The sequence below is a fragment of the Pristiophorus japonicus genome, unplaced genomic scaffold, assembly GCF_044704955.1.
Source record: "Pristiophorus japonicus isolate sPriJap1 unplaced genomic scaffold, sPriJap1.hap1 HAP1_SCAFFOLD_310, whole genome shotgun sequence".
NCBI lineage: Eukaryota > Metazoa > Chordata > Chondrichthyes > Pristiophoridae > Pristiophorus > Pristiophorus japonicus.
Genome location: NW_027252889.1, coordinates 226,901 through 250,697, shown reverse-complemented (window position 1 = coordinate 250,697; position 23,797 = coordinate 226,901). Strand labels below are relative to the sequence as shown.

At 48.0% G+C, this 23,797-nt stretch overlaps 1 protein-coding gene and 1 long non-coding RNA gene across 3 annotated transcripts in view; one reads left to right on the top strand and one right to left on the bottom strand.

The window, feature by feature from the left end:
* Positions 1–23,797, top strand: part of LOC139249384 (uncharacterized) — a 110,448-nt gene that overhangs the window by 47,113 nt on the left and 39,538 nt on the right. The window lies entirely within an intron of this gene.
* The window catches only part of LOC139249383 (guanylate-binding protein 2-like), a 72,999-nt gene continuing 61,239 nt past the window's right edge, over positions 12,038–23,797 (bottom strand). The window contains exon 10 of one of the 2 annotated variants that reach the window (XM_070872377.1): positions 12,038–12,400. In XM_070872377.1, the coding sequence (XP_070728478.1) occupies positions 12,159–12,400 (242 nt within the window). In that variant the 3' untranslated portion in view covers positions 12,038–12,158. The remainder of the gene's footprint in view (positions 12,401–23,797) is intronic. The other variant, XM_070872378.1, reaches the window with a different exon arrangement.

Sequence of the window (23,797 nt, the reverse complement as noted above, 5' to 3'; positions counted from 1 at the left end):
TAGTTGTGTCTGTAGGGAACAAGAGCATGGGTGAGGGTTTCAGTAGCAGATGGGCTGGGGCAGAGACGGGCGATATTACAGAAGTGAAAGAAGGCAGTCTAAGTGTTCCCAGATCACAAGCTCACAGTTTCCTCTCCAGTAAAATTGTGAAAACACAGTAACAAGGAGGAACTCTCAAAATCATTTGTTCTTGTCCTCTCTTATTTGTGACATTTGTAACCAGACTGATTGTACTGGCTGCCTTAAATGACACTGTGCACAGCCCAAGTGACCATCAGCAGGGGTGGGTGTTATTCCCAGTTTAAAGTGTATGTACACACGTCATCAAACCCACAAACAAAGCTGCACTTTCAAAAATGGTCAATCCATAAATAATCTGCAGCGGTTTTATTTACACTGCCTCCTTAATTCACTTCCGTAACAGGAACAGATTTTGGTCCTTCATACACGTGATTGGCATCCAAAACCGGGCCATGAACAACCTCTTCTGCTAAAATTGGTCTAATTATTTTTAGAAGCCATACCACAACAGGAAAATGCCCAACCAGGGTATTTCCTGTAAATGCTGACCTGATATCCTGTAATAAGTGGTAATGTTAAGAACGTAGGAAGAATTAGGGATGAATTATACATAATCTACAACGCACACAGGCCCTGAGGCCCAATGGGTCCGCGCCGGTGTTGATGCACCACACAAGCTCCTCCCACTCGAATTACCATCAGCTGTAGCTCAGTGGGTAGCACTCTCTCGGTGGGAGGGGCCAGGAGTGAGCAGGGACTGCTGGTTGTTTGATTAATGCTGGGGGTTGGAGTGAATTTGTAAAAAGTTGCTGTTGAGTTTTAGGGCCATTTTGGCCCATGAACTGATGTCTGCTGAGGGACCCGGAGTGCAGGGACCCGGAGTGCTGGGCCCCTCAGAGGACAATGTTCCCAGGATGCATTTAATCAGGGGAGAAAATGTTGGGGGTAGGGAGAATAAAAGACCCAAAGATTTGGGCCGTGACCCCAGGAGATTGGGAAAAGAAAACACGGTGGTGGTGCAGTGCGAGGATAAGGAGATACGAGCTTGGGACATTATCCAGGCAGTACATGAGGATTGTGGTGAGAGAAGCTGCTTTGCCTGCCGACCAAAGCCCAATGTTGGGTTCGAGGTGACGGTCAGTGGCTGAGTTTGAAGGTTGGTGATAAGTTCTTGGATGTATCTCTGCTGTATTCTGAAGAGGTGGTGGTCTCATTCTTAAACCTGACGGTTTATATTGAGGACCATGTGCTAATAAAAAAGTTGGAGTCGTGGGACATTAAAATTTACTCGGCAATAAAGAGGAGATACTCTCCAGGAACGCGGGAAGCAGGTGGAACCCGTTAAGTAAAAGTGTGCTTCCCAGAGGGGATGATGTCATTACCCAGCATGAAATTTGAGACAATGGAAGGACTGCAGTACTTCCGGGTACTGCATGGTAACCAGGTGAAGATTTGCTGTTATTGTCTCAGACACGACCAGCTTGGAAGAAGCTGTCCAGACCTGTACTGCTATAACTGCGGTGAATCTGGACACATTACTTGGAGTTGCAAGGCAGAGAGCTGTGGGGTGTGTCACAAAGGCCCCACCCTCTGAGTGTGAGGCAGAAGGAAGCCCCTTGAGTGACGAGGAGATGGGAGAATGAGCAGGAGGTGTGAGTGGAGTGGCTGGAGGAGCAGAGCAGGCGGAGGACACTGCCGGCGAACGGAATGAGAAAAGAGCACAAGAAGAGGCAGAAAATTGTGGAGCAGAGAACAGGACGGAGATGGTGGAAAACATACCAAGTGTGGTGGAAAAGGACAAAGGCAGCGGGGGGCAGCATTGGTCAAGGGCAGAGTCGAGCCATAATACAACTCGGCTCACCCTAAGGAATCGGGTGTCTGTGGGGGGAGCGGAGGTGGGAACGGGGTAAGTGTAAGTACTCCAAAGAAAGGCGGGGAGTCAGACATCCCGGGGAGCAGGAGGGGGCAAGACAAGGAGAGGGTGCAAGAGGGAGGAGTCTTAAAGGGGCAGCAGGACAACGAGTGGGGAGACAAAGAAGCCAAAAGGGAGCAAGATAGGTGAAGATGCACCATTGTCCCAGAGAGAGAAGAAACGGGGAGCAAGGGTCAGTGGTGGAGCTGAGGCCGAAGGGAGCGGCACTGTTGGAGAAACCACGATCGCAGGAAGACTGTCGAAGGGACATTATATAAGAACATAAGAAATAGGAGCAGGAGTAGGCCATACGGCCCCTCGATCCTGCTCCGCCATTTAATACCATCATGGCTGAGATAAACCGAGACACTGTCTGCTCTCAGGTGGACGTAAAAGCTCCCATGGCACCATTTCAAAGAAGAGCAGGGGAGTTATCCCCGTGTCCTCGCCAATATTTATCCCTCAATCAACAACAAAAACAAATTATCTGGTCATTATCACATTGCTGTTTGTGGGAGCTTGCTGTGCACAAATTGGCTGCTGCGTTTCCCACATTACAACAGTGACTACACTCCAAAAGTACTACAGTGGTTGTAAAGTGCTTTGAGACGTCTGGTGGTTGTGAAAGGCGCTATATAAATGCAAGTCTTTCTTTGTGTGAATATGTTTTCCAGAGGACGGCCCACTTGCTCTTGTTATTTGTTCCTCTTTATGTGGTTTGTACTTGAGCTGTGAGAACCCTGTAAGGAAGTTCAGTGACAATCAGCTATCTCTGAAACATCGACGGTAGCATATTGTACAGTGTGTGAATGAACAGGAATTCCATCTTTTAAAAATAATTAATTTGAAATGTTTGGCCCGAGGCTCACAGCCGTGACTCTGACCCTCTGTGTCGCAGTGGGTAAGTAAATGCCCAGAGCGGGGGCACCCAACCTGGGTTTGGTTTCATATGATCACATTTCTGAGTTTGATTTCGGGATTGTGGCCGGGTGGTGTGAGTCGGGTATTTTGCAGTCAGATATTTATGTTTAAGAATTGAGATATGTTGGGATTTCTCATGGTTCAGTGGACAAATACCCGGTAAGATGTGACACTGAGCCACACTGCCCAGTTATCCCACTCCTGGTCTGTGTGTGTGACTGCTGGGGTGTGGAGACCAATAGGATCAACTGCTCTTCCAGACTGAGAAGCCATCTACGATGTATTGTTCAGATTCACTTGTGAAGAACAGGCGTTGGGTGAGCTATCAGTAGGCTAGCCCCTCCTGTGAGGTAAGAAACAGTATTATACTGAAAGCAAAGGCTGACACAAATGCACGGCAACGTGGAAATAAAGCAACAAAGGGATACAAAGAAAGTAAGAGCTGCATAAAGGAATACAGAAAAAACTGGTGAAGATTATCAAAGCAAACAGCAGAAGTTAACAACAACTGGTATTTATATAGCACCTTTAACGTAGTGAAACTTCCCAAGGAGCTTCACAGGAGTATTATGAGAGATAAAATTTGACACCGAGCCGCATAAGCAGAAATTAGTGCAGGTGATCAAAAGCTTGGTCAAAGAGGTAGATTTCAAGGATTGTCTTGAAGGAGGAAAGAGAGGCGGAGAGGTTTAGGCAGGGAGTTCCAGAGCTTGGGGCGCAGGCAACAGAAGGTACGGCCACCAATGGTGGAGCGTTTATAATCAGGGATGTTCAGGAGGGCAGAATTAGAGGAGCGCAGATATCTCGGGGGGGGGGGCGGGGGTTGTGGGGCTGGAGGAGATTACAGAGATAGGGAGGGGCGAGGCCATGGAGGGATTTGAAAACAAGGATGAGAATTTTGAAATTGAGACGTTGCTTAACCGGAAGCCAATGTCGGTCAGCGAGCTCAGGGGTGATGGGTGAGTGGGACTTGGTGCGAGTTAGGACACGGACAGCCGAGTTTTGGATCACCTCTAGTTTACGTAGGGTTGAATGTGGAGGCCGGCTAGGAGTGTGTTGGAATAGTCAAGTCTCGAGGTGACAAAGGCACTGATGGGTGTTTCAGTTTATTTGGAGAAAGGGAGCAGCTGAAGGGGAATGTGGGCCCAATAAAGACAGATACAGGCGAGACTATAATAGATAATAAGGGCACGGCAGGCTTGGGCAATGGAAACTTTGCATCGATTTTGAAGAACTTACTGGAGTTAATGCATGTAAAAAATGTCACTGTGTAAATATTGTGTCTGAAGAGAGACAGATCTCCAGGACCTGCTGGTTACCACCCCGGATATTAAAAGAAACCAGTGAGGAAATTGTAGATGTGTTTGTCGTAGTTTTGCAGAGTTCTCTAGAATCAGGAATTATGTCCACGGTCTGGAAAATTGCAAATGGTGCTCCATATTTGAAGAAGGGGGAGGCAGAAAGCAAGTAACTACTGACCTGGCAGTTTAATGTCAGTTGTGGGGAAGTTGCTGGAATAGATCACCAGGACAGAGTGACCGAGCACGTGGACAAGTCTGAGCTGATCAAAGAGCCAGCACGGATTGTGAAGACTAGGTCATGTCTGGTTCATCGAGCTGAATGTGTTTCGGAGCTCACTCACATGGTGGATAGGGGAGTGTCTATGGATATGGTCTGCATGAACTTCCAGAAAGATCAGGTTCCTGACAGATTATCAAACATGAGAAGACATGGAATTGAAGGGGACTCAGTGACATGTGTTGGTCATTGGTTGAGAGATAGGAGACAGTGACAGGTACTCTGATTAGCAGGATGTGACAAGTGGTGTTTCCCAGGGATCTGGACTGGGGACTCAGCTCTTCACCATATTTATTAGTGATTTGGATGGAGGGACAGAGTTACACATCCAAGATGGCACTGAGTTAGGAGACACTGTAAGTTGTGCAGATGGGAACAGGAAGTTACAAAGGTACAGAGACAGACTCATTAAGTGGGCAAAACTATGGCAGGTGGGGTTTATTACAGGGAAATGTGAGGTCATCCATTTTGGATCCAAGAAAGACAAATCGGAATATTTTTGAATATGTTTTACTTGTATTTGTGAACATCATTGAGTGGCATACACCTATTTATGTGTCTCTATCTATAGAGCAATCTATATTAAAATACAGCCACCAGTGGATTTTACGCAGGAATTTTTGAAAGACCATAAACTGATTATATTATACAAATATATATTAACTGTCTAAGTGCTGCAGCAAAGTAAAAGCCTCTTTCTTCGCTGAAACCACCTTTAGTGTTTTGAACTTGCCTTGTAGTCAGCAAATACATGAGGATGGGTCACAGTGCTTTGAAACGTAAACCGCTGGTGAAACCAGTGAAAGTGGGTTAACAGCCTCGGGGGCAGGAAGCAGTGGCAGCAAAGGTAAGAAGGGATATTAGTTCACCAGTGCCAGCTGCTCCCTTCCTTTATTGATTTGTTGCTAGCCCATTCTCTCTCAATTCACCAATGTTGCTGTTAATCCATTCATCTGCTGATGTGCCTGCTGCTTCAGGAATTGATTTCCGTGTGTCCATGGCTCTGGAGTTGGTTCAGTTCTCACTGTCCCACTTACTTACTGATTTGTTGGTATTGCCACTGCTCCCATTTATTCACTGATGCTCACAACTCCATTCGTTTTCGAACCACAATTTGGGGTTTGCAGTTCTCCGTGTGTTTAATCCGGTCCGCCAATACTTGGAGAAGCTGGGCTCCCCCTCGCTGTTTGCCGAGTGTGTTTGTGGCTGCACAAATCCAATTGTGGGCTGCAGCCCGACCCATTCAATGAGAACAACTTGTATTTATAGTGCCTTTAACGTAATAAACCCTCACATGGTGCTTCTCAGGAACGGTATCAGACACAATTTGACACCGAGCCACATGAACAGATATTAAGCCAGGTGAAGAGGCCGGGTTTAAGGAGTGACCAAAAGGAAGTAGAGGCGGAGAGGTTTAGGGAGGGAATGCCGACCTTGTTCACCCCCTCCCCCTCCCCGACTGTGTTCACCCCTCCCCCGACTTTGTTCAACCCTCCCCCTCCCCGACCGTGTTCATCCCCTCCCCCGACCGTGTTCACCCCCTCCCCCGACCGTGTTCACCCCCCCCCCCCCCCACGACCGTGTTCACCCACTCCCCCGACCGCGTTCACCCCCTCCCCCGACCGTGGGCAGTGAGTAGCATGGTATGGAGAGTGGGGAAGGCAGTGAGTAGCATGGTATGGAGAGTGGGGAAGGCAGTGAGTAGCATGGTATGGAGAGTGGGGAAGACAGTGAGTAGCATGGTATGGAGAGTGGGGAAGGCAGTGAGTAGCATGGTATGGGGCAGTGGGGAAGACAGTGAGTAGCATAGTATGGGGCAGTGGGGAAGGCAGTGAGTAGCATGGTATGGAGCAGTGGGGAAGGCAGTGAGTAGCATGTTATGGGGCAGTGGGGAAGGCAGTGAGTAGCATGGTGTGGGGAAGGCAGTGAGTAGCATGGTATGGAGAGTGGGGAAGACAGTGAGTAGCATGGTATGGAGAGTGGGGAAGGCAGTGAGTAGCATGGTATGGGGCAGTGGGGAAGACAGTGAGTAGCATAGTATGGGGCAGTGGGGAAGGCAGTGAGTAGCATGGTATGGAGCAGTGGGGAAGGCAGTGAGTAGCATGTTATGGGGCAGTGGGGAAGGCAGTGAGTAGCATGGTGTGGGGAAGGCAGTGAGTAGCATGGTATGGGGCGGTGGGGAAGGCAGTGAGTAGCATGGTATGGGGCAGTGGGGAAGGCAGTGAGTAGCATGGTATGGGGCAGTGGGGAAGCAGTGAGTAGCATGGTATGGGGCAGTGGGGAAGGCTGTGAGTAGCGTTATATGGGGCAGTGGGGAAGCAGTGAGTAGCATGGTATGGAGAGTGGGGAAGGCAGTGAGTAGCATGAGAGTTGGAGGTTGGAGAGGAGAGAGTTGGAGGTTGGAGAGGGGGCGAGCTGGAGGTTGGAGAGGGGGCGAGCGTGCGGTTGGAGAGGGGGCAGTCTGAGAAATTGAGACCCACCAGCTCTTGTGCAGCCAATCGTTTCATCATTGAGGATGAGTGGCCAGAAATCTGCCACGAAGACTGCCAAAAGCAGGCCAGAGCTCCCTGGTTTCATGAAGTGGAATTGGAGGAGATGGTAACGGAGGTGGAGTACAGGTACAAACACCTCACCTGGGATGGTGGTGGCAAACCTCCACCACCCCAATACTGACACATTGGGAGGAAGATTGCTGAGATCGTGTCCACAATGGACATCCTTGACCGAGATGGGGACCAATGCCGGAAACGTTGGAACGACTTGGACTGGCAGCAAGAGTGAGTAAAAATGTATTCACCCGCTCCTGTCCAACTTCAAAAAGGAAAAGGGTTGTGCGCCAGATGTGTGTGTGTAGGGGGGCCGCGGGGAGGCATCAGGAAAGGGGCTAAAGGCTACAACGTTTCTTTGTGCAGAAAAAAACCCCGTCCAAGGCAACAAGCCTTGCATGCGCTGGGAGGGGGACCAGCAGGGGTGGTCGAATTGAGCAGCTGGAGGAGCATCTTTTGGCATTGGTGGGTGACCGCCGCCATGCAACCACAGCAGGTGCTGGAGCATGGTAAGCTTCTACTAATCTGCAGTCTCAGCCGCGTTCATGGCATGAAAAGTCTTGCAATGTTGAGGCACTCGCCTACATTTTGTTGCACAGTATTGGCATGCCCATGTAGAGATCGAACTCCTTGCTGACAGAATGTGAGAGGGCACGGCTCACATCTAAGCTTGACCAGCACCACCCCCCCACCCCACAGACTGAAATGTTGTCCTCTACTTGCAGCATGGATCAAGGTACACCATCGACCTCTGGCCTTCAGAAAATCCGTCAAATCCCAACGTCTCCCACCCAGACGTTGCCCCAGCCCAAGACAATGGATCATTCCTCCACACACTCCGCCCCCCTCCTACCAGATCGCCCACCTCCTCTGCCCACAGCCACGAAGAAGAGGAAGGAGAAGGGTCCAACTTTGTGACCCTTGAGCTGGAGGAGCCGGAACAGGATGAATACAGCCTCCTGCCATGTGAGCCAAATGTCCGTAGAACCTTGGTGTCAGGCACCGAGTTCCTGGGGTTTGGAACCCACTCCATACTGGGAAGTTCGACCAAGTACAGAGGCCATGGCGTGAATGCAAACAAGACGAGAGAACCCACCAGGAGCGAGAAACCAGCTGAGGATGCAGCACCGCTCTCTGCAAGTCAGGAGATGGTCCAGCTATCACGGACAAGCATGCAGATAGGTCGTGATATGCTCCAGACCATGGCTGGGAACGCTGGCAGTATCGTGTTTTGGATCGATAATAATAGATCCAGCTTCGGGATCTGGATGAATGTTAAATAAGAGACAAGACAAATGAAGTAAAGATAAAATACCGTTTACTGAGAGAAAAGAAACATAATGCAGTTTACGAAAAAAAGAGAAGTATGATAAGATGCAACAAAGCTGACGGCCTTCAGCCCATCGGGAACTCCGCAACGACGGCTTGTCAGGAGCCTTGGGGGTCCCGGCACCGCTCGCGAATCACGGTCCAAGGTGAAGTTCAAAGAGCTATTGGTCAGTTCTGTTCCTTTTTACTATTGAACAAACATGGGTGCATGTGGCTTCTGGCCAACTCCTAATCTGTAAGGCCCCAGCTGCAAGCTGGTGTGTGCCTCAAGGTCTCTCTCTCTCTCTCTCTCTCTGATTCAACAACATTCCCCGAGGCATGGAGCAGAAACACACTGTAAATGTCAAAATATCATAATTAACCCTATGTGATTAACCCTACACAATACACATCGCCACCTTCACTCAGCAGCATGATGACAGGATGGACTGGCACATTACTGTGTTGGTACACAACCGAATTCGTTGAGACAATGAGGCAAGAGACGGCTTCTGTACGCGTAGTGCAAGTCCCCGAGCCCACACCCTCAAGGCAGACAGATCCGGAGGAGCAGGAGATCTGGCATCTTCAGTCATGCCCCCTGCCGTCTCATCAAGACGCACAGATCTGCAGACATCCCGCTGCCCTCCTGCACAACCTCGTCAACCAGAGGCAGTGAGGGACCGGGGAGCGGCACGCCGTGGTGTAGGCGGGGCGAGGAAGAGGAACTTGGGCATCGCTTCAAGGGGGGGTGGGGGGGGGGGAAGAGAGGTGGTGGTGCTGGGTAGAGGGATGGGTGTTGGTGGTGTCAATGTAATAATGTTATGTAACCTTTGTTGTTGTGCACTTGTAAATACACTCACATTGTTGACCCTCTCTTGGTGAGTGTCTGATTTTAACATCATGTGTGGTGCCTTGTGAGAAACATACATCTGTCCCTCAGGTCATCCACATGTGACTGCATTGTACAATGGGTCCTGTCATCAGGCCATCGCAACATGACAAGGAAGGGTCACCAATGCAGGAAGGCTGCCATTAAATTACTCTCATTTTACCTACTTGCAGGGCAGCCCTTAAGGCTTGCACTTCAACTCTCTTTTTCCGAGGCCAAACATGGTGGAGTGCCACCCCTGAGATGACATGGTCATCAGTTACATTGCAGTCCCGTGTCATGCTCTTCTGGCGATCATTTGCAGCGATGCACTATTTCTTTAAATCTTCTGCCTCTCGCTTATTCAGCCTGACATACTCCCATACCCTCTGCGCAGTCACAATATGAGCCTAAATATGGTCCACATAACTCTTGGAGGGCATCTCCACTGAGCCTTTACCATCTTTCGCTACTCATTGCCGCGTCATCCACCGCACCTTCCCTTCAATGGAGTCAGATGGAGAAACATATCTGAACTCTCTCTGTGCGGGTTAAGGTCCATCACATTACTCTGTGCTTTGAGGATTATTCGATCTGTCAGATATATTACATCTCTCAGAATAGATTTATGTCCGTCACCACAACAAGGCATGCTGGATACAGGTCACTTGTGTTGAATCAGAATAGATTTTATGAAGTTGTTTGCTTGCAGTACAAAAAAACCCACATTAACAAGTCAATAGTGACAGTCTAGTTGTTGAAACCTCAACAGGTGGTCACTGAGTCACCACAGCACGTGTCTCTTGCTGTGTTCTATCGACCGTAGTCCTTCCTCAGTTTGCTCTCTAATCGTGCTGTCCCTAAAGTCGAATAGCTATAACTTTATACCCTTTTCCTCCCATACAAATGTTGTCAGAGTCTGCAGCTGTCTCAGGCTTACAATAGATCATTCTAACCCTAACCCTCTCACCCTCTATGTGATATGTAGTGCTTCCCTGAGAACTTCTTGAAGGACTGTGTCACAGAATTAATTAATCAGCTTGGATGAACAAAGTGTGACCTGCTGAAGACTTTTCACTTATTCATAATTATTTTGCCTTCGCCATTGGGCTTCTCAATGAAGGTCTTTCAGCAATGTCAAAGAAAAATGTTTCCATCGGCCAAGACACATTTCAGTCGCTTTTATCACATCCAAATGAAACCTGACCATCAGCCATAAAGTGAAGCAAACATCCACCGAACTTTTTCCCAGCAGTCCCACTCCTGATGGTCCAGAATCTGCACCATGGCCGTGATGTGCAGCGCTTCAGCATTCAGAGCCCTTCTCCCTGCCGCCTGACTCACGGCCAGCTCACAGCTGCTTTTTGTAGGTGGCAGGCCGACCCGAGACCAGCATCTCTCACCAAAATGGGTGATTTGCAGCATCTGGCATGGGCGGGCGACATGATGTCACGCCGACGGTACCCTCCGTGACCAATCTCCCGCCGGGCGGAATGTGGACGGCAGATGGACAGATCCGGAGGAATTGTCCAGAAAAACTACATTTCCGGTGCAACCTGGGCGGCTGCAGCCGCAGCCTCCACCAATTTCGGCCCCCAAATGTATCTCTTGTCTGGAAGAACTATTATTTGACCTGTCTGGTATGGTGACAGCTGTAATGATGAATAGTGGTAATATTTTCAATTTCTGAAGATGTGTGAATGAGTGTGGAGTAGGTAGCTCAGCAATCTGAGATCTGGTGCCCAGTAAATTGAAATCTGGCAGCCAGTTTCACATCACATGGTCTCACGTGGCAGTGGCACGACTGTCTAGCCTTTTGCACAGTTGAACAAAAAATGAAAAAAAGAGTTGCAATTATACAGAGCCTTTCGCTACCTCGGGATACCCCAAGGTGCTGTTATAGTCAATGAAGTACAAGGCTTCTGGAGCAGCACATGTTACGGATGCTCATAATGGGTTGCATTTGGCATTGTGTAGTCAAGTTACAAGGACATCTTTGGCAATTGACAATGACTATGAAGCTGATGTCTTCAGTTTACCTATGCCATTCCTACAATGCTCAGTTAACAGACATGGGGGTAAATATTCGGGTCGTTTGCGCCTCACGTTAGCGCGGGGTGCAAACAACTTTTCGCTTGGGCGCAGCGCCTTTATTGACTCCTGCGAAATTCCGCTGGAGTTTAGCGCTGGGGCTAGCCGTTAGTGCCCCGCTCCTGCCGCTAGCGCCTGGATTACTGTCATCATCGTGAGCAATGACCCGTTTTTGCCCCGGAACGAGAATTCGATGAGACTGCCGCGGGCAATGCTGCTTCGTGGGGCGCATACCAGGCTTTAGGCCGCTCGAGGGGTGAAAATTAAAGGGGAGGGGCAGCGCTGAAAATGTTTTAAATGGCCGACGTACCAGTGTGGCCTTCTCAACTTCAAATCGCGGGGTCTGTGCCGCAATGTTGCAGCCCGGCACTCTGTTTCTGTGCCGGGCTGCTGCTGTGGCACCCTGCTCACTGCTGCTCTAGTGGTGACCCTTCTCCCTCCTGCAGAGTCAGCAGTGTGGCCCTCCTCTCGAATGGAAGGGGAGGGTCCTGTGTTCCCACCAGTGCTATGTGTCTCTCCATGTAGCACTGGAAAATGCACGCTCGTTAGTGCCTTGGAACCGCCCCCGAGAGCAAGTGGAGCACGAGATTTTGCACTCCACTTCCTCTCGGGCGGTGAGCCCAATTTAGTTCACGGGGCAAGACTTCTGTGCCTGGCGCAAGAAGTCCCACCTCACAGCTGTTACCGCCCTAACCGGGGTGGTATTCAATCTCACCCCAGTGGTCCCTGTGTGTGAGATATGGGAGTGCACTCAGAGAAAGAAAGTATAAAGTGATTGGAGAGAAAATGTTCAAGGATCCTGATTACAGATATTTCCTTTATTGACACAAACTTTCAAATGAAATATTAATCCGTAGACTAATTTTACAGTTTAGTAAGTTTTTTCTTACTTTTCCCACCCCGTGTTTCTTCAACATATAGAACAGCGACTGCCTTCTTGTTTCAGCCTTTCTGCCTCTTTCAGTTTTGCTGCTTTAATTTTTTCTTTCTCTTCCCTGTCTGCTTTTGCCTCCATCCTCATTCGTTCTTCCAATTGTTTCATATTTTCTTTGTTGCTTCGTACCAGAGCGTCCATAGCCTCTTTCATCACTTGCATCTGTTGTTCCATTGCAGACTTATGTAGCTCCATCATGGCCCCTTTATCGTTTTCCGCTGCAAAAATAAGAAATGTTAATTACTGAGGCTTTTAATGACATTGTTATAATCAACTACAACTTATTTAAATCGATGGTCTGTGGTGATGATGTGATGCCTCCATCTGGTTACATATTAAGGTGACCAGTGAAACAGTTCTTGTGCATCAGTTTGTTAACACAGGCCCAGATTACAGAAGAACATTAAGAAATAGGAGTAGTCCATTCGGCCCCAGGAGCTGGCTCCGCCATGCAATAAGATCATAGCGGGATATTCTACTTCAACTCCACTTGCCGGCACGATCCGCAAAACCCATGATTCCCTTAATATCCAAAAATCTATCGCTCTCTGTCTTGAATATGTCTTACGACTGAGCCTCCATCGCCTTCGGGTAGAGAATTCCAAAGATTCACAACCCTCTGAGTGAAGAAATTTCTCCTCATCTCATTACAATGAAATAGTCATCTAATCACACACATAGATAAACTTTGAATCGAATTCCGTTTTGGGATGTTGGTGTTGCTGGCAAGGCCAGCCTTTATTGCTCATCCCTAGTTGCCCTGATAATGTAGTGGCTTAATACAATCCATTGACATGGCTTGCTAGGCCAAGTCAAAGGGCTGTTGGTGTGAGACTGGAGTCACAAAGGCTCGAACCACCGCCCCATACGTCGCCACTTTAACTTAACTCCTCCCCGTGCCTTACCATGTTAATTCCTCTCTACCTGAGCCTCGTTGCTTAAACTCCCTCCCATTCCCTCTTTGACTTTTCTGTTTTACTTTTAGACTGGATCTGCAGTTTGCTGTGTTTTCATTGCCTTCCTTTTTCTCGTCTTTTCTTTCGGCGAGTCTCTGACTGCCGTAGATATTCACACTTTCTTTGTTTCTCTAAATGTTTAATACTTCTTCCCAATATAATCTTGGCCATCTATAATCTCCTCTTTTTCCCTTGTGATTTATAGGTCAATCCAGCAATATTACCTGTCTGTATTTTCCTATTTTTCCCTCTGTTTGTCTGACACCAGTCTTGGATGAGTCTTGATTTCCTCCAGCTCAACATTGGGAAAACTAAAGCCATTTTCTTCTGCCCCACCACAAACATTGCTCCTCTGCCACTGGTTTGGCCACAACCTATCCATCAGCAGGAGTGTTACCTCAGCAAAGTTGCCTGCCCCTACACCTCCCTGCCTTTGCCCTTCTGATGCTGAAATCCTTATTGATGCTTTTGTCATTTCCAGACTAATAATCGAATGTTCTCTTTCTTGATCTCCCATCATCCATCTCCACATTCTCCAAATTGTCCAAAACTTTGCCACTGTCCTGCATTAAATCCCACTTATTGATTATTTCGCTGATACATGCCAGCTGACCAACACCAAATGTATTAAATTCAAACCCTAGTCCTCTTTCAATAATCTCTCCATGACCTTGCCTTGCCCTGTCTCTGCAATGTCCAGCCCTATGTTCTCTCTTGAACACTCTGTTTCTCAGGCGAGCATAGATAGCAGAGCCTCCAACTGCCTCAATCAGTGCCTTTGCAACTCTCTTCCTAAATCTCTCCATCTCTTTCCATCTATAAAAACTTCTAAAGACATCTATCTCCTTGACCAATCATTGGTCATCCATCCTCAAAGAATCTTATAGCACAGAAGGAGGCCATTCGGCCCACCGTGCCTGTGTGGGCTCTTTGTAAGAGCTATCCAATTAGTCCCACTCTCCTGCTCTTTGTCCACAGCCCTGCAATATTTTCCTTTTCAACGATATTTCCTTTTGACTATTACTATTGAATCGGCTTCCACTACCCTTTCAGGCAGTGCTTTCCAGTTCATTACTATTTGCTGCGTTAATTAAAAAAAAATTATTTCCCCCTTATCTAGAATCTGTGTCCTCTGGTTATCGACCGTCCTGCCAGTGGAACAGTTTTTCCTTGTCTATTCTATCAAAACTCTTAATGATTTTGAACACCTTTATTAAATTGTTCCTTAACCCCAGCTTCGCCAATCGCTCCACATAACTGAAGTCCTTCAACCCTTGTTACATTCTAGTAAATCTCCTCTGTACCCTCTCTAAGGCCTTGACATCCTCCCTCAAGTGTGGTGCTCATTAGTTGCGTAATGGTCTACTACCATTCACAACCCATGTGGCAGGACTGCAGAACTTTGATCTGATCTGTTGGTTGTGGGATCACTTAGCTTTGTTTTTCGTATGCTATTCCCACTCTTTATCATGCATGTGGTCCTGTGTTGTAGCTTCACCAGCTTGGCACCTCATTTTCAGGTACACCGTGCTGCTCCTGGCATGCTTTTCTAGACTCCTCACTGAATCAAGTTTGGTTATCTGGCTTGATGGTGATGGAGCAGTGAGGGATATGTAGGGCCATGAGCTAACAGATTGTGGTGAAATACAATTCTGCTGCTGCTGCTGTTGGCCCACACCGCCTCATGGACACCCAGTTTTCAGCTGCTAGATCTATTCTTAATCTGTTTCAATTAGCACTGTGGTAGTGCGACATTGTAGAGCAGGATAGTGACATTAGTGTGAAGACGGGACTAGGTCACTGTTATCAACACCGTCAGGGATCGAAGTATCTGTGACAGATCGATTGGTGAGGTCAAGGACAAGTTGGTTATTCCCTCGTGTTGGTTCTCTCACCTCCTGCCACAAGTCCAGGCTGTGAACTATGTCCTTCAAGACTTGGCCAGCTCAGTCAATGGTGGTATTACTGAACCAATAGAATCATAGAATAGTACAGCGCAGAAGGAGGCCATTCAGCTCAGCTTTGTTGTCGGCTTTTTTGAAGACCATTCCAATTAGTCCCACTTCCCTGCTCTATCCCCATATCCCTGCAATTTTTTAAAATTCTTTTAAGTATTTATCCCATTCCCTTTTTGAAGGCTACTATTGAATCTGTATCTGTCGTATATGCAGGCACTCTAATAACGACTCCATGAGGTAAGGGTATAGTACTTGAACTGTAGTGACCTAAGCCCGTTTATTGCAGCTCCTTGAGTGAGGACACAATGAGGTGAGCTCCCTTTTATACTTGGTTACCTGCAGTGTGCAGGTGACCCTTAGGTCTCCACCAATAGCACCCTCTGGTGGTACAGGTATGGTGTATACAGTGTGAAGGTACATTCAGTGGCCTAGTGTTACTGTACACACACTAACATACATAACAACACTCCCCCCTTAGTCTTGTGCCACAGGCTTTTGCATTGTATTCTCTGGCCCTCGACTTGAGAGATTGTAGGGAGGGTTTTGTGGGTTCTGGGTGTGATCCATGTGTTCATGGCTACATACATCTGTTTTCCCCCCCCCCCCCGCCCACCCCATACATCGACCATGTGTGTGGCTCAACACCTGTTTTGGCATACATGTAAAGTGAGTAAGGAATCAGGTTGGTTATGTCACTGTTTTTTGAGTTCAGCAGTGGTGGAGCAAGTACATGCTATAGGTAAGGTACATGCGTTATATATGGGTGCGTGAGGACATTTAGTGGTGGGCAGAGCCACAGGGTGGTGTGGCCTCCTTGTCCTCCATTGAGTGCTGCAGGGTCACCCTGCTGCCCTTCATGGTGGTGGAAGTCTGGTCATCCCAGGTCCCGCCGGGAAAGCTGGAGGGTACTGGCCTCTTGCTTCCGGTGCTGGCCCGGGTGGCCAAGGGGGTAGGGCCGATCTGGCGCTAGTGCTGGTGGCTGTGCCATCCATTAATCGCTGGTCCTGCAGTAGGTATGCTCCCACTGTGTGTGTGTGTGTACCCTCCCTGGGACATCACATTGGTCCCGGAGGCGCAGGCTACATGATCGGGTAGCCCGCTGGACCTGGGTATTTCCCATGGGAGGTTGCCTTTGGCATTGTCGGCATACATGTAGAACCCGGCATCATTTCTCATTTTATCATTAGCATTCATGTTGCATTGGCTCTGACCAAAACAGCCGACTCACATTGTTATTTGTCTTTACACTTTCACATTTGTCCATCACAACACTTTCCTGTGTACTATCAGTATCTCTGTGCAAGGTTACATTTGGATACCTGCCTTTGTTAGTTACATCTTTCTCATCAGCATTACTGGCATCACTGTTCAGCAGTACATTTATATACTTGCATTCATTAATTACACCTTTATCATTAGTGATTCTGGCATCACTGTACCAAGAGTGGAACTATCCCTTTAATTGTTTTAGGTTGCCGGTCTCTTTTAAGAGGGCCTTGCAATCTTTACCCCAATCCAGTTCCCTGCTCGGTGTCACGTGTTGCTCCCTCAACGCTGCCCTTCGTGGTCTGGTCGCGGCCATCTTGATTCTAGGTGCTTCACCTCGTGGTGTGGGCGCCATCTTCTTTCTCTCCAAAAGGTAGGCTGCGGTGATCCTTTGCTCCCCAGGTTCTGCCACGGAAGCCGGGAAATCTACCTTCTGTGCCGATCTTCTTCCCTCGGAGTCCTGCCACTGGAGCCAGGAAGGTGAGGTCTGGTCGTTCAGGTTGGATCATCTCGCTGTTGAGTTGTGCAGTCTGTGTCACCGCCAGGCAGTCGAGTTGGACGGTAGGATTTCCAGCTGCTGTAATGGATCCAAGTTTGGGGCCGCGTAGGATGTCGATTGCCGGGGCCTGGAGGTTTTTCCAGCTCCAACAGATTTGGATTTGCTTCATCCATCTTCTTCCCAGTTGGACCATCACCGGCAACGATCCACAAAGGAAGCTGTGCATCGCACCGCCATGGGACACCTGGACATCCACGCTACCAACGACTGGGATGGTGTCTTTTGTGTAAGTGAGCAGCTTCGCCTGGATTGGGAACATTTTGGGTCATTTGGTGGGATTGTCCCAGAGTTTCTCAAAGACCGCCTGATTCATCAACGATTGGCTCGCCCCTGTATCGACCTCCATCGAGACTGGAACACCGTTGATTTCTACTTCCATTTTCCACGGGGAACTCTCGGAGCAGGTATACACTCCGTACACCTCTTCCAGGGACTGAGCCACTTCATAGACTCTCTCTTCATCTTCATCAGCGCTGGAGCCCGGGTGATCAGCCAACTCTTCAGCGATCCGGTGAGTAAAACTTCTTCTACACATTCACTGGTGATGACCTTTCGTGTTACAGCCTTTGCAAGTATAGTCTTTGTATCGGCACTGGTGGGCCCTGTGGTTTCCTCCACAGCGCCAGCATGGGGCTAGCCGGTTGTCCCCAAGTGTCGGACTCAGGGTTGCGGGACTCGGGGCAGCAGCCTTGCCTCTGAAAGGCACCATTCGCTTCACTGTACTGGTCGCGTTAGAGTCCTGGGGGTGAGTCATCATCCTCTTGGAGTCGCAGGCCGAAATCATGAAAGCCTGGCTCACTTTGATTGCCTTCTGCAGGGTCACTAGTGTCTGCAGAGAGCAGCTTATGGAGGAGGCCCTCGTGGCCGATTCCAATAACGAAGATGTCCCTTAGTGCTTCAGTGAGGTGGTCGCCAAAATCACACGGTGCAGTCAATCTTCTCAGGCCTGCAGCATATTTAGCAATTTCTTGGCCTTCGGGCCACCGGTGGATGGAGAACCGGTGTCTGGCTGTGAGGATGCTCTCTTTAGGTTTGAGTTGTTCCAGTATTATTGTTACGAGATCCGCATAAGTCTTGGTTGCCGTCTTCGCTGGAGCTAGCAGGTCCCTGACAAGACCGTGGACATTGGGCCAACAACTGCTGAGCAGGATGGCTCTGTACTTATCAGGCAACAAGGTCGGTGTGTCTCCAGACAGGTCGTTCGTGATGAAAAAGTGTTCGAGCCTTTCCACAAAGGCATCCCAATCTTCCTCATCAGCGAATTGTTGGAAGTTGCTTAGGTTAGACATGTTGTGTGTGGAAATTTGTAACCTCGTCGCCAGTTGTAGTATATGTAAGCACTCTAATAATGACTCCATGAGGTAAGGGTATAGTACTTGAACTGTAGTGACCTTAGTGCGTTTATTGCAGCTCCTTGAGTGTGGACACAATGAGGCGAACTCCCTTTTATACTTGGTTACCTGCAGTGTGCAGGTGACCCTTAGTCTCCACCAGCAGCTCCCTCTGGTGGTACAGGTATGGAGTATACAGTGTGAAGGTACATTCAGTGGTCTAGTGTTACAGTACACACATTAACATACATAACAGTATCCACCACCCTATCAGGGAGTGCATTACAAATCCTAACAACTTGTTGCATAAAATAAAGAGTTTTTCCTCACATCGCCTCTGGGTCTTTTGCCAATCACCTTAAATCTGTGCCCTCTGGTTATCGACCCTTCAGTCATTGGACACCATTTCTCTTTATTCACGCTATCGAAACACTTCATTATTTTAAACACCTCTATCAAATCTCCCCTTAGCCTTTTCTGCTCCAAGGAGAACAACCCCAGCTTCGCCAGTCTATGCATGTAACTACAAATCCTCATCCTTCGAACCATTACAGTAAATCTCTTCTGTACCCTCTTCAAAGCCTTCACGTCCTTCCTAAAGTGCAGTGCCCAGAATTGGACACAAACCTCCAGCTGGGGCCGGACCAGTGTTTTATGTAGGTTTAGCATAACTTCCTGGTTATTGTACTCACTGCCTCTATTTATAAAGCCATACACTTCATTAACAACTTTCTTAACCTGTCTTGTCACCTTCAAAGATTTGTGTACAAACACCCCCAGGTCTCTCTGTTCTTGCAGCCCCTTTAAAATTGTGCCATTTAGTGTGTATGGTTTCTTCTCATTCTTCCGACCAGAATGTATCACCTCACACTTGGTCCCAGGAGGTTGGGTATTCTGTGGGGAATGTCTCACCTCCTGACTCCCCAAAGTCTTTCCACCACCAACGAGGCACAAGTCAGGAGTGTGATGGAACACTCTCCACTTGCCTGGATGAGTGCAGCTCCAACAACACTCAAGAAGCTCGACACCATCCAGGACAAGGCAACCTGTTTGTTGACACCCCATCCACCACCTTAAACACTCCCTCCCTCCACTGCGTACAGTGGCTGCAGTGTGTACCATCAACAAAATGCACTGCAACAACTTGCCAAGGCTTCTTCGACAGTACCTCCTAGAAGGACAAGGGCAGCAAGTGCATGGGAACACCACCACCTGTAAGTTCCCCTCCAACTTACACACCATCCTGACTTGGAAATATATCACCGTTCCTTCATTGTCGCTGGGTCAAAATCCTGGAACTCCCTCCCTTACAGCACTGTGGGAGTGGCTTCACCTCACAAACTGCAGCAGTTCAAGATGGCAGCTCACCACCACCTTCTCAAGAACATTTAGGGATGGGCAATAAACGCTGATCTTGCCAGTGGAACACACATGCCATGAATGAATTTAAAAAAACGTTTGTGTGTTGAATTTCATCTGGCATGTGTCTGCCCATTCCACTAACCTGACTCTGTCCTCTTCAAGTCTATTACTAGCTTCTTCACTGATTAATATACTTCCAAGTTTCGTTTCTGTTGAAAATGTTTAAATTGTGCCCTGTAATCCCAAGTCCAAGTCATTAATGTACATCACAAACAGCAGTGGTCCTAGTACTGAACCTTGGGGAACACCACTGTCTGTCTCCCTCCAGTCTGAAAAACAGCCATTCACCATAACTCTGTTTTCTATCCTTTACCCAATTTTGTATCAATGCTGCTATTGCCTCTTTTATCCCTTGGACTTTAAATTTGTTAACAATCGAATATGAGTTACTTTATCAAATGCCTTTTGGAGGTCCGTATAAACAACATCAACTGTACTGACCTCATCCACCATATCCATTACTTCATCAATAAATGTAACCAAGTTAGTCAGACATGATTTGCCGTTAAGAAATCCGTGCTGGCTCTCCTTGATTTGTCCATGCTTGTCCCAGTGGCTGTTAATTTTCTCCTGGATTATTGGGGGGAATATTAACCCCAAAAAACAGTTGGGTTTGGGTCGGATGGGGATTAAAGTGTTAAAAATTTGAATCCCGGCCCCAATCCGCTCGCAGAAGGCAGGTTGGCATTAAAATATTATAATGAGGCTGCGTGCCTCATTTTGAAAAAAGGTTCTAAATTTAACTCCGGGAATCCAGCAGCTAAAGGAAGGTGAGGACAACTGGATCCAGGAGGTAGGGGCCTTTCCACTTACCTGTTGGATCCAGTGTAACTGCCTCACCAGCTGCCCACAATTGGACCCACCCACCGCCTGACCCTTCTGATCTTCATCATGAGGCCTCCGACACTTCCCCCTCCCCCACCTACAGCCTTACAATCTGAGACCTCCCCCAACCGCCCCACCCACAATCTCCGATCCCGGGCTTCTGACCCCCGCTGCTGGAGCGATCAGCATGATGCAAATTCTGCAGGAGCGGCAGCACAGAGCCCCAAGCCCTTCTTCAAGAGAACCTCTGTGGTATTTGGAGAGCACATGGCAATGTTTTACATCGGATTACACCAGATATACGACACAGAAACAGGCCATTCGGCCCAACCAGTGCATGGCGTTTACAATTCACTCGAACCTCCTCCCATCCTTCCTCATCTAAATCTATCAGCATAACCCTCTATTCCCTTCTCCCTCATATACTTGTCTTGCCTCCCTTTAAATGTAACTATATATTCGTGCGCATTGGTAACGGCATCAGAGGCTGCTTCCCTCGCTTAACGGGAAGGGCCAATGATTCTACACAAGCTAGTTGTCAGCAGTTCTGTTTTGCAAGGCGACCTGCCCAACTGCTGGTACAACCCTAAACACTCTCACAGAATGGAGGCTTGGACAGCTTGCACTGATGAAACATTAGAAACTTTGCGCAGGCACCAGACTGGTGCAAACAATAAAGGTTGCGCTAGCTGTTAACCAATCCCTTTAATTAGCATTCCGCAAGGGACCAGCTGAGTTCACAATGTCTCCTCTGACTGGCATTGTCAGCACAAGGCGATACAGCAGCGGGCGAGAGTCAATTTAAATCTGGGGCGATAACGGGGCACTGCAAACGTTATGATATCACAATCTGCCAGGCGCTAAACCAGCACTGAAGTTCGCGGGAGTCACTGTATTTGCCGTGCACGGGCACTAACCCCTTAGCACCTCATTCGCGCCCCCACACGCTAGCAGGAGGCGCTAACCTATCGAATTTTTAGCCCTATATTTCGCCTCTTTATTTTAAATGCGGTTATATCATTTCTAATCCCATCTGCTGATGTCATGTCCACCTGATTTGCCACCTGTTAAATTTGGTAGACCCATTCTCCCGGGTTTCCCATCTGCAATCCAGCACCCCCGCTCTCTACCCGTCTTCAAGTTAAAATTCTGCCCATTGTTTCTAAAAGCTTTCCCATCACCGACATTAAACTGACTGGCCAGTAATTGGCAGGTTTATCCTTCTCCCCTTTTTTGAACCTGGGTTGCAACATTTGCAATCCTCCAGTCTTTTGGCACAACCCCTGGAAAACTCTGGCCAGCACCTCTGCAATTTCTACCTTTACTTCCCTCAGCAACCGAGGATGCATTCTATCCGGACCGGGAGACTTATCCACTTTAGGTACTGCCAGCCTTCCTATTAACTCCTCTATCTATTTTTATGTCCTTCAGTATCCCAGCAATCCCCTCGTTTACCATAGCTTTGGTGGTTAAGAAGGCATATGCAATACTTGCCTTTATTTAACCAATAAGACAATTAAAGGTTACGGGGAGCGGGCGGGTAAGTGGAGCTGAGTCTACGGCCAGATCAGCCATGATCTTGAATGGCGGAGCAGGCTTGAGGGTCTAGATGGCCTACTCCTGTTCCTAATTCTTATGTTCTTATGTTCTTATTAGCCGAGGCATGGAATACAAGAGCAAGGAGGTTATGCTCGAACTATATAAAACACTGGTTAGGCCGCAGCTGGAGTACTGTGTGCAGTTCTGGTCACCACATTACAGGAAAGATGTGATTGCACTGGAAAGGGTGCAGAGGCGATTTATAAGAATCTTGGACTGGAGAATTTTGACTATGAGGAAAGATTGGAGATGCTGAGACTGCTTTCTTTGGAACAGAAGAGGCTGAGGGAAGACCTGATTGAGTTGTATAAAACTATGAGGGGCCTGGATAGAGTGGATAGGAAGGACCTGTTTCCCTTGGCAGTGGGGTCAACAACCAGGGGGCATAGATTTAAAGTAATTCGGGGAAGGTTTAGAGGACATATGAGGGGAAATTTCTTCACCAAGAGAGTGGTGGGGGTCTGGAACTCACTGCCTGAAAGGGCAGTAGAGGCAGAAACCCTCACCACATTTAAAAGATACTTGGATGTGCATTTAAAGTGCCGTAAGCTACAGGGCTACGGACCAAGAGCTGGAAAGTGGGATTAGACTGGATAGCTCTTGGCCACGGACACGATGGGCCGAAATGGCCTCCTTCCGTGCTGTAAATTTCTATGATTCTATGAATTTCAGTCCTCTTCCTTGGCAAAGTACTCATTTAGTACCTCAGCCATGTCTTCACCAATAGTTCTCCATTTTGTCCCAAATCAGCCCCACCGCTTCTCTAACAGCCCTTTTACTGTTAAACATGTCGATAGAAGACTTTTGCATTCCATTTTATATTGTCTTCTTTCTGATGGACATGGAAGTACCACACCCAGAGTATATTCTGTGTGCTTACTGCCCTCAGTGCTTCCTCCCAAGTGGTGTCCACCATGGAAGAGTACTGGTTCATCAGCTGAGGGAGATTGGCATGTGGTAATTTGCAAGTGGTTGCTTTGCCTATGCCATGAGACACCATGGGGTTCAGAGTCAATGTTGAGGACTCCTACGGCCATATCCCAGGTTAACAAGGCATGCAAAATCGTGGGCTTTATAAATAGAGGCGTAAAGTACAAAAGGTAGGAAGTCATGCTAAACCTATCTAAAACACTGGTTTGGCCCCAGCTGGCATATTCAATTCTGCCACTACACCTTAGGACGGACGAGAAAGCTTTGGAGAGGGTACAGAAGAGACTTACTAGAATGGTTCCAGGGATGAGAGTTACAGTTTAGTGGATAGACTGAAGATGCTGGGCTTGTTCTCCTTGGAGCAGAGAAGGCGAAGAGGAGATTGATAGAGCTGTTTAAAATCATGAAAGGTTTAGATAAAGTAAATAGAGAAACTGTTTCCAATGGCTGAAGGGTCGATAACCAGAGGACACAGGTGATTGGTAAAAGAGAAAACATGGGGAAAAACTTTTTTTTACGTAACGAGTGGTTAGGATTTGGACTGCAAGGTGGTTTTCAAACGAGTATTGAAGGAGAAAAAATGCAGGAATATGGGTAAAGAGCAGGGGAGTGGGTCTAACTGGAATGCTCTTCAAAAGAGCCAGCGCAGACTCGATGGGCCGAATGGCCTCCTTCTGTGCTTCTATCATTCTATGAAATAATACAAATAATTTGAGCAAAACTCATGGATCGTTGTTTATTCAATGATTGCAGTTAGTCATCTCACTGG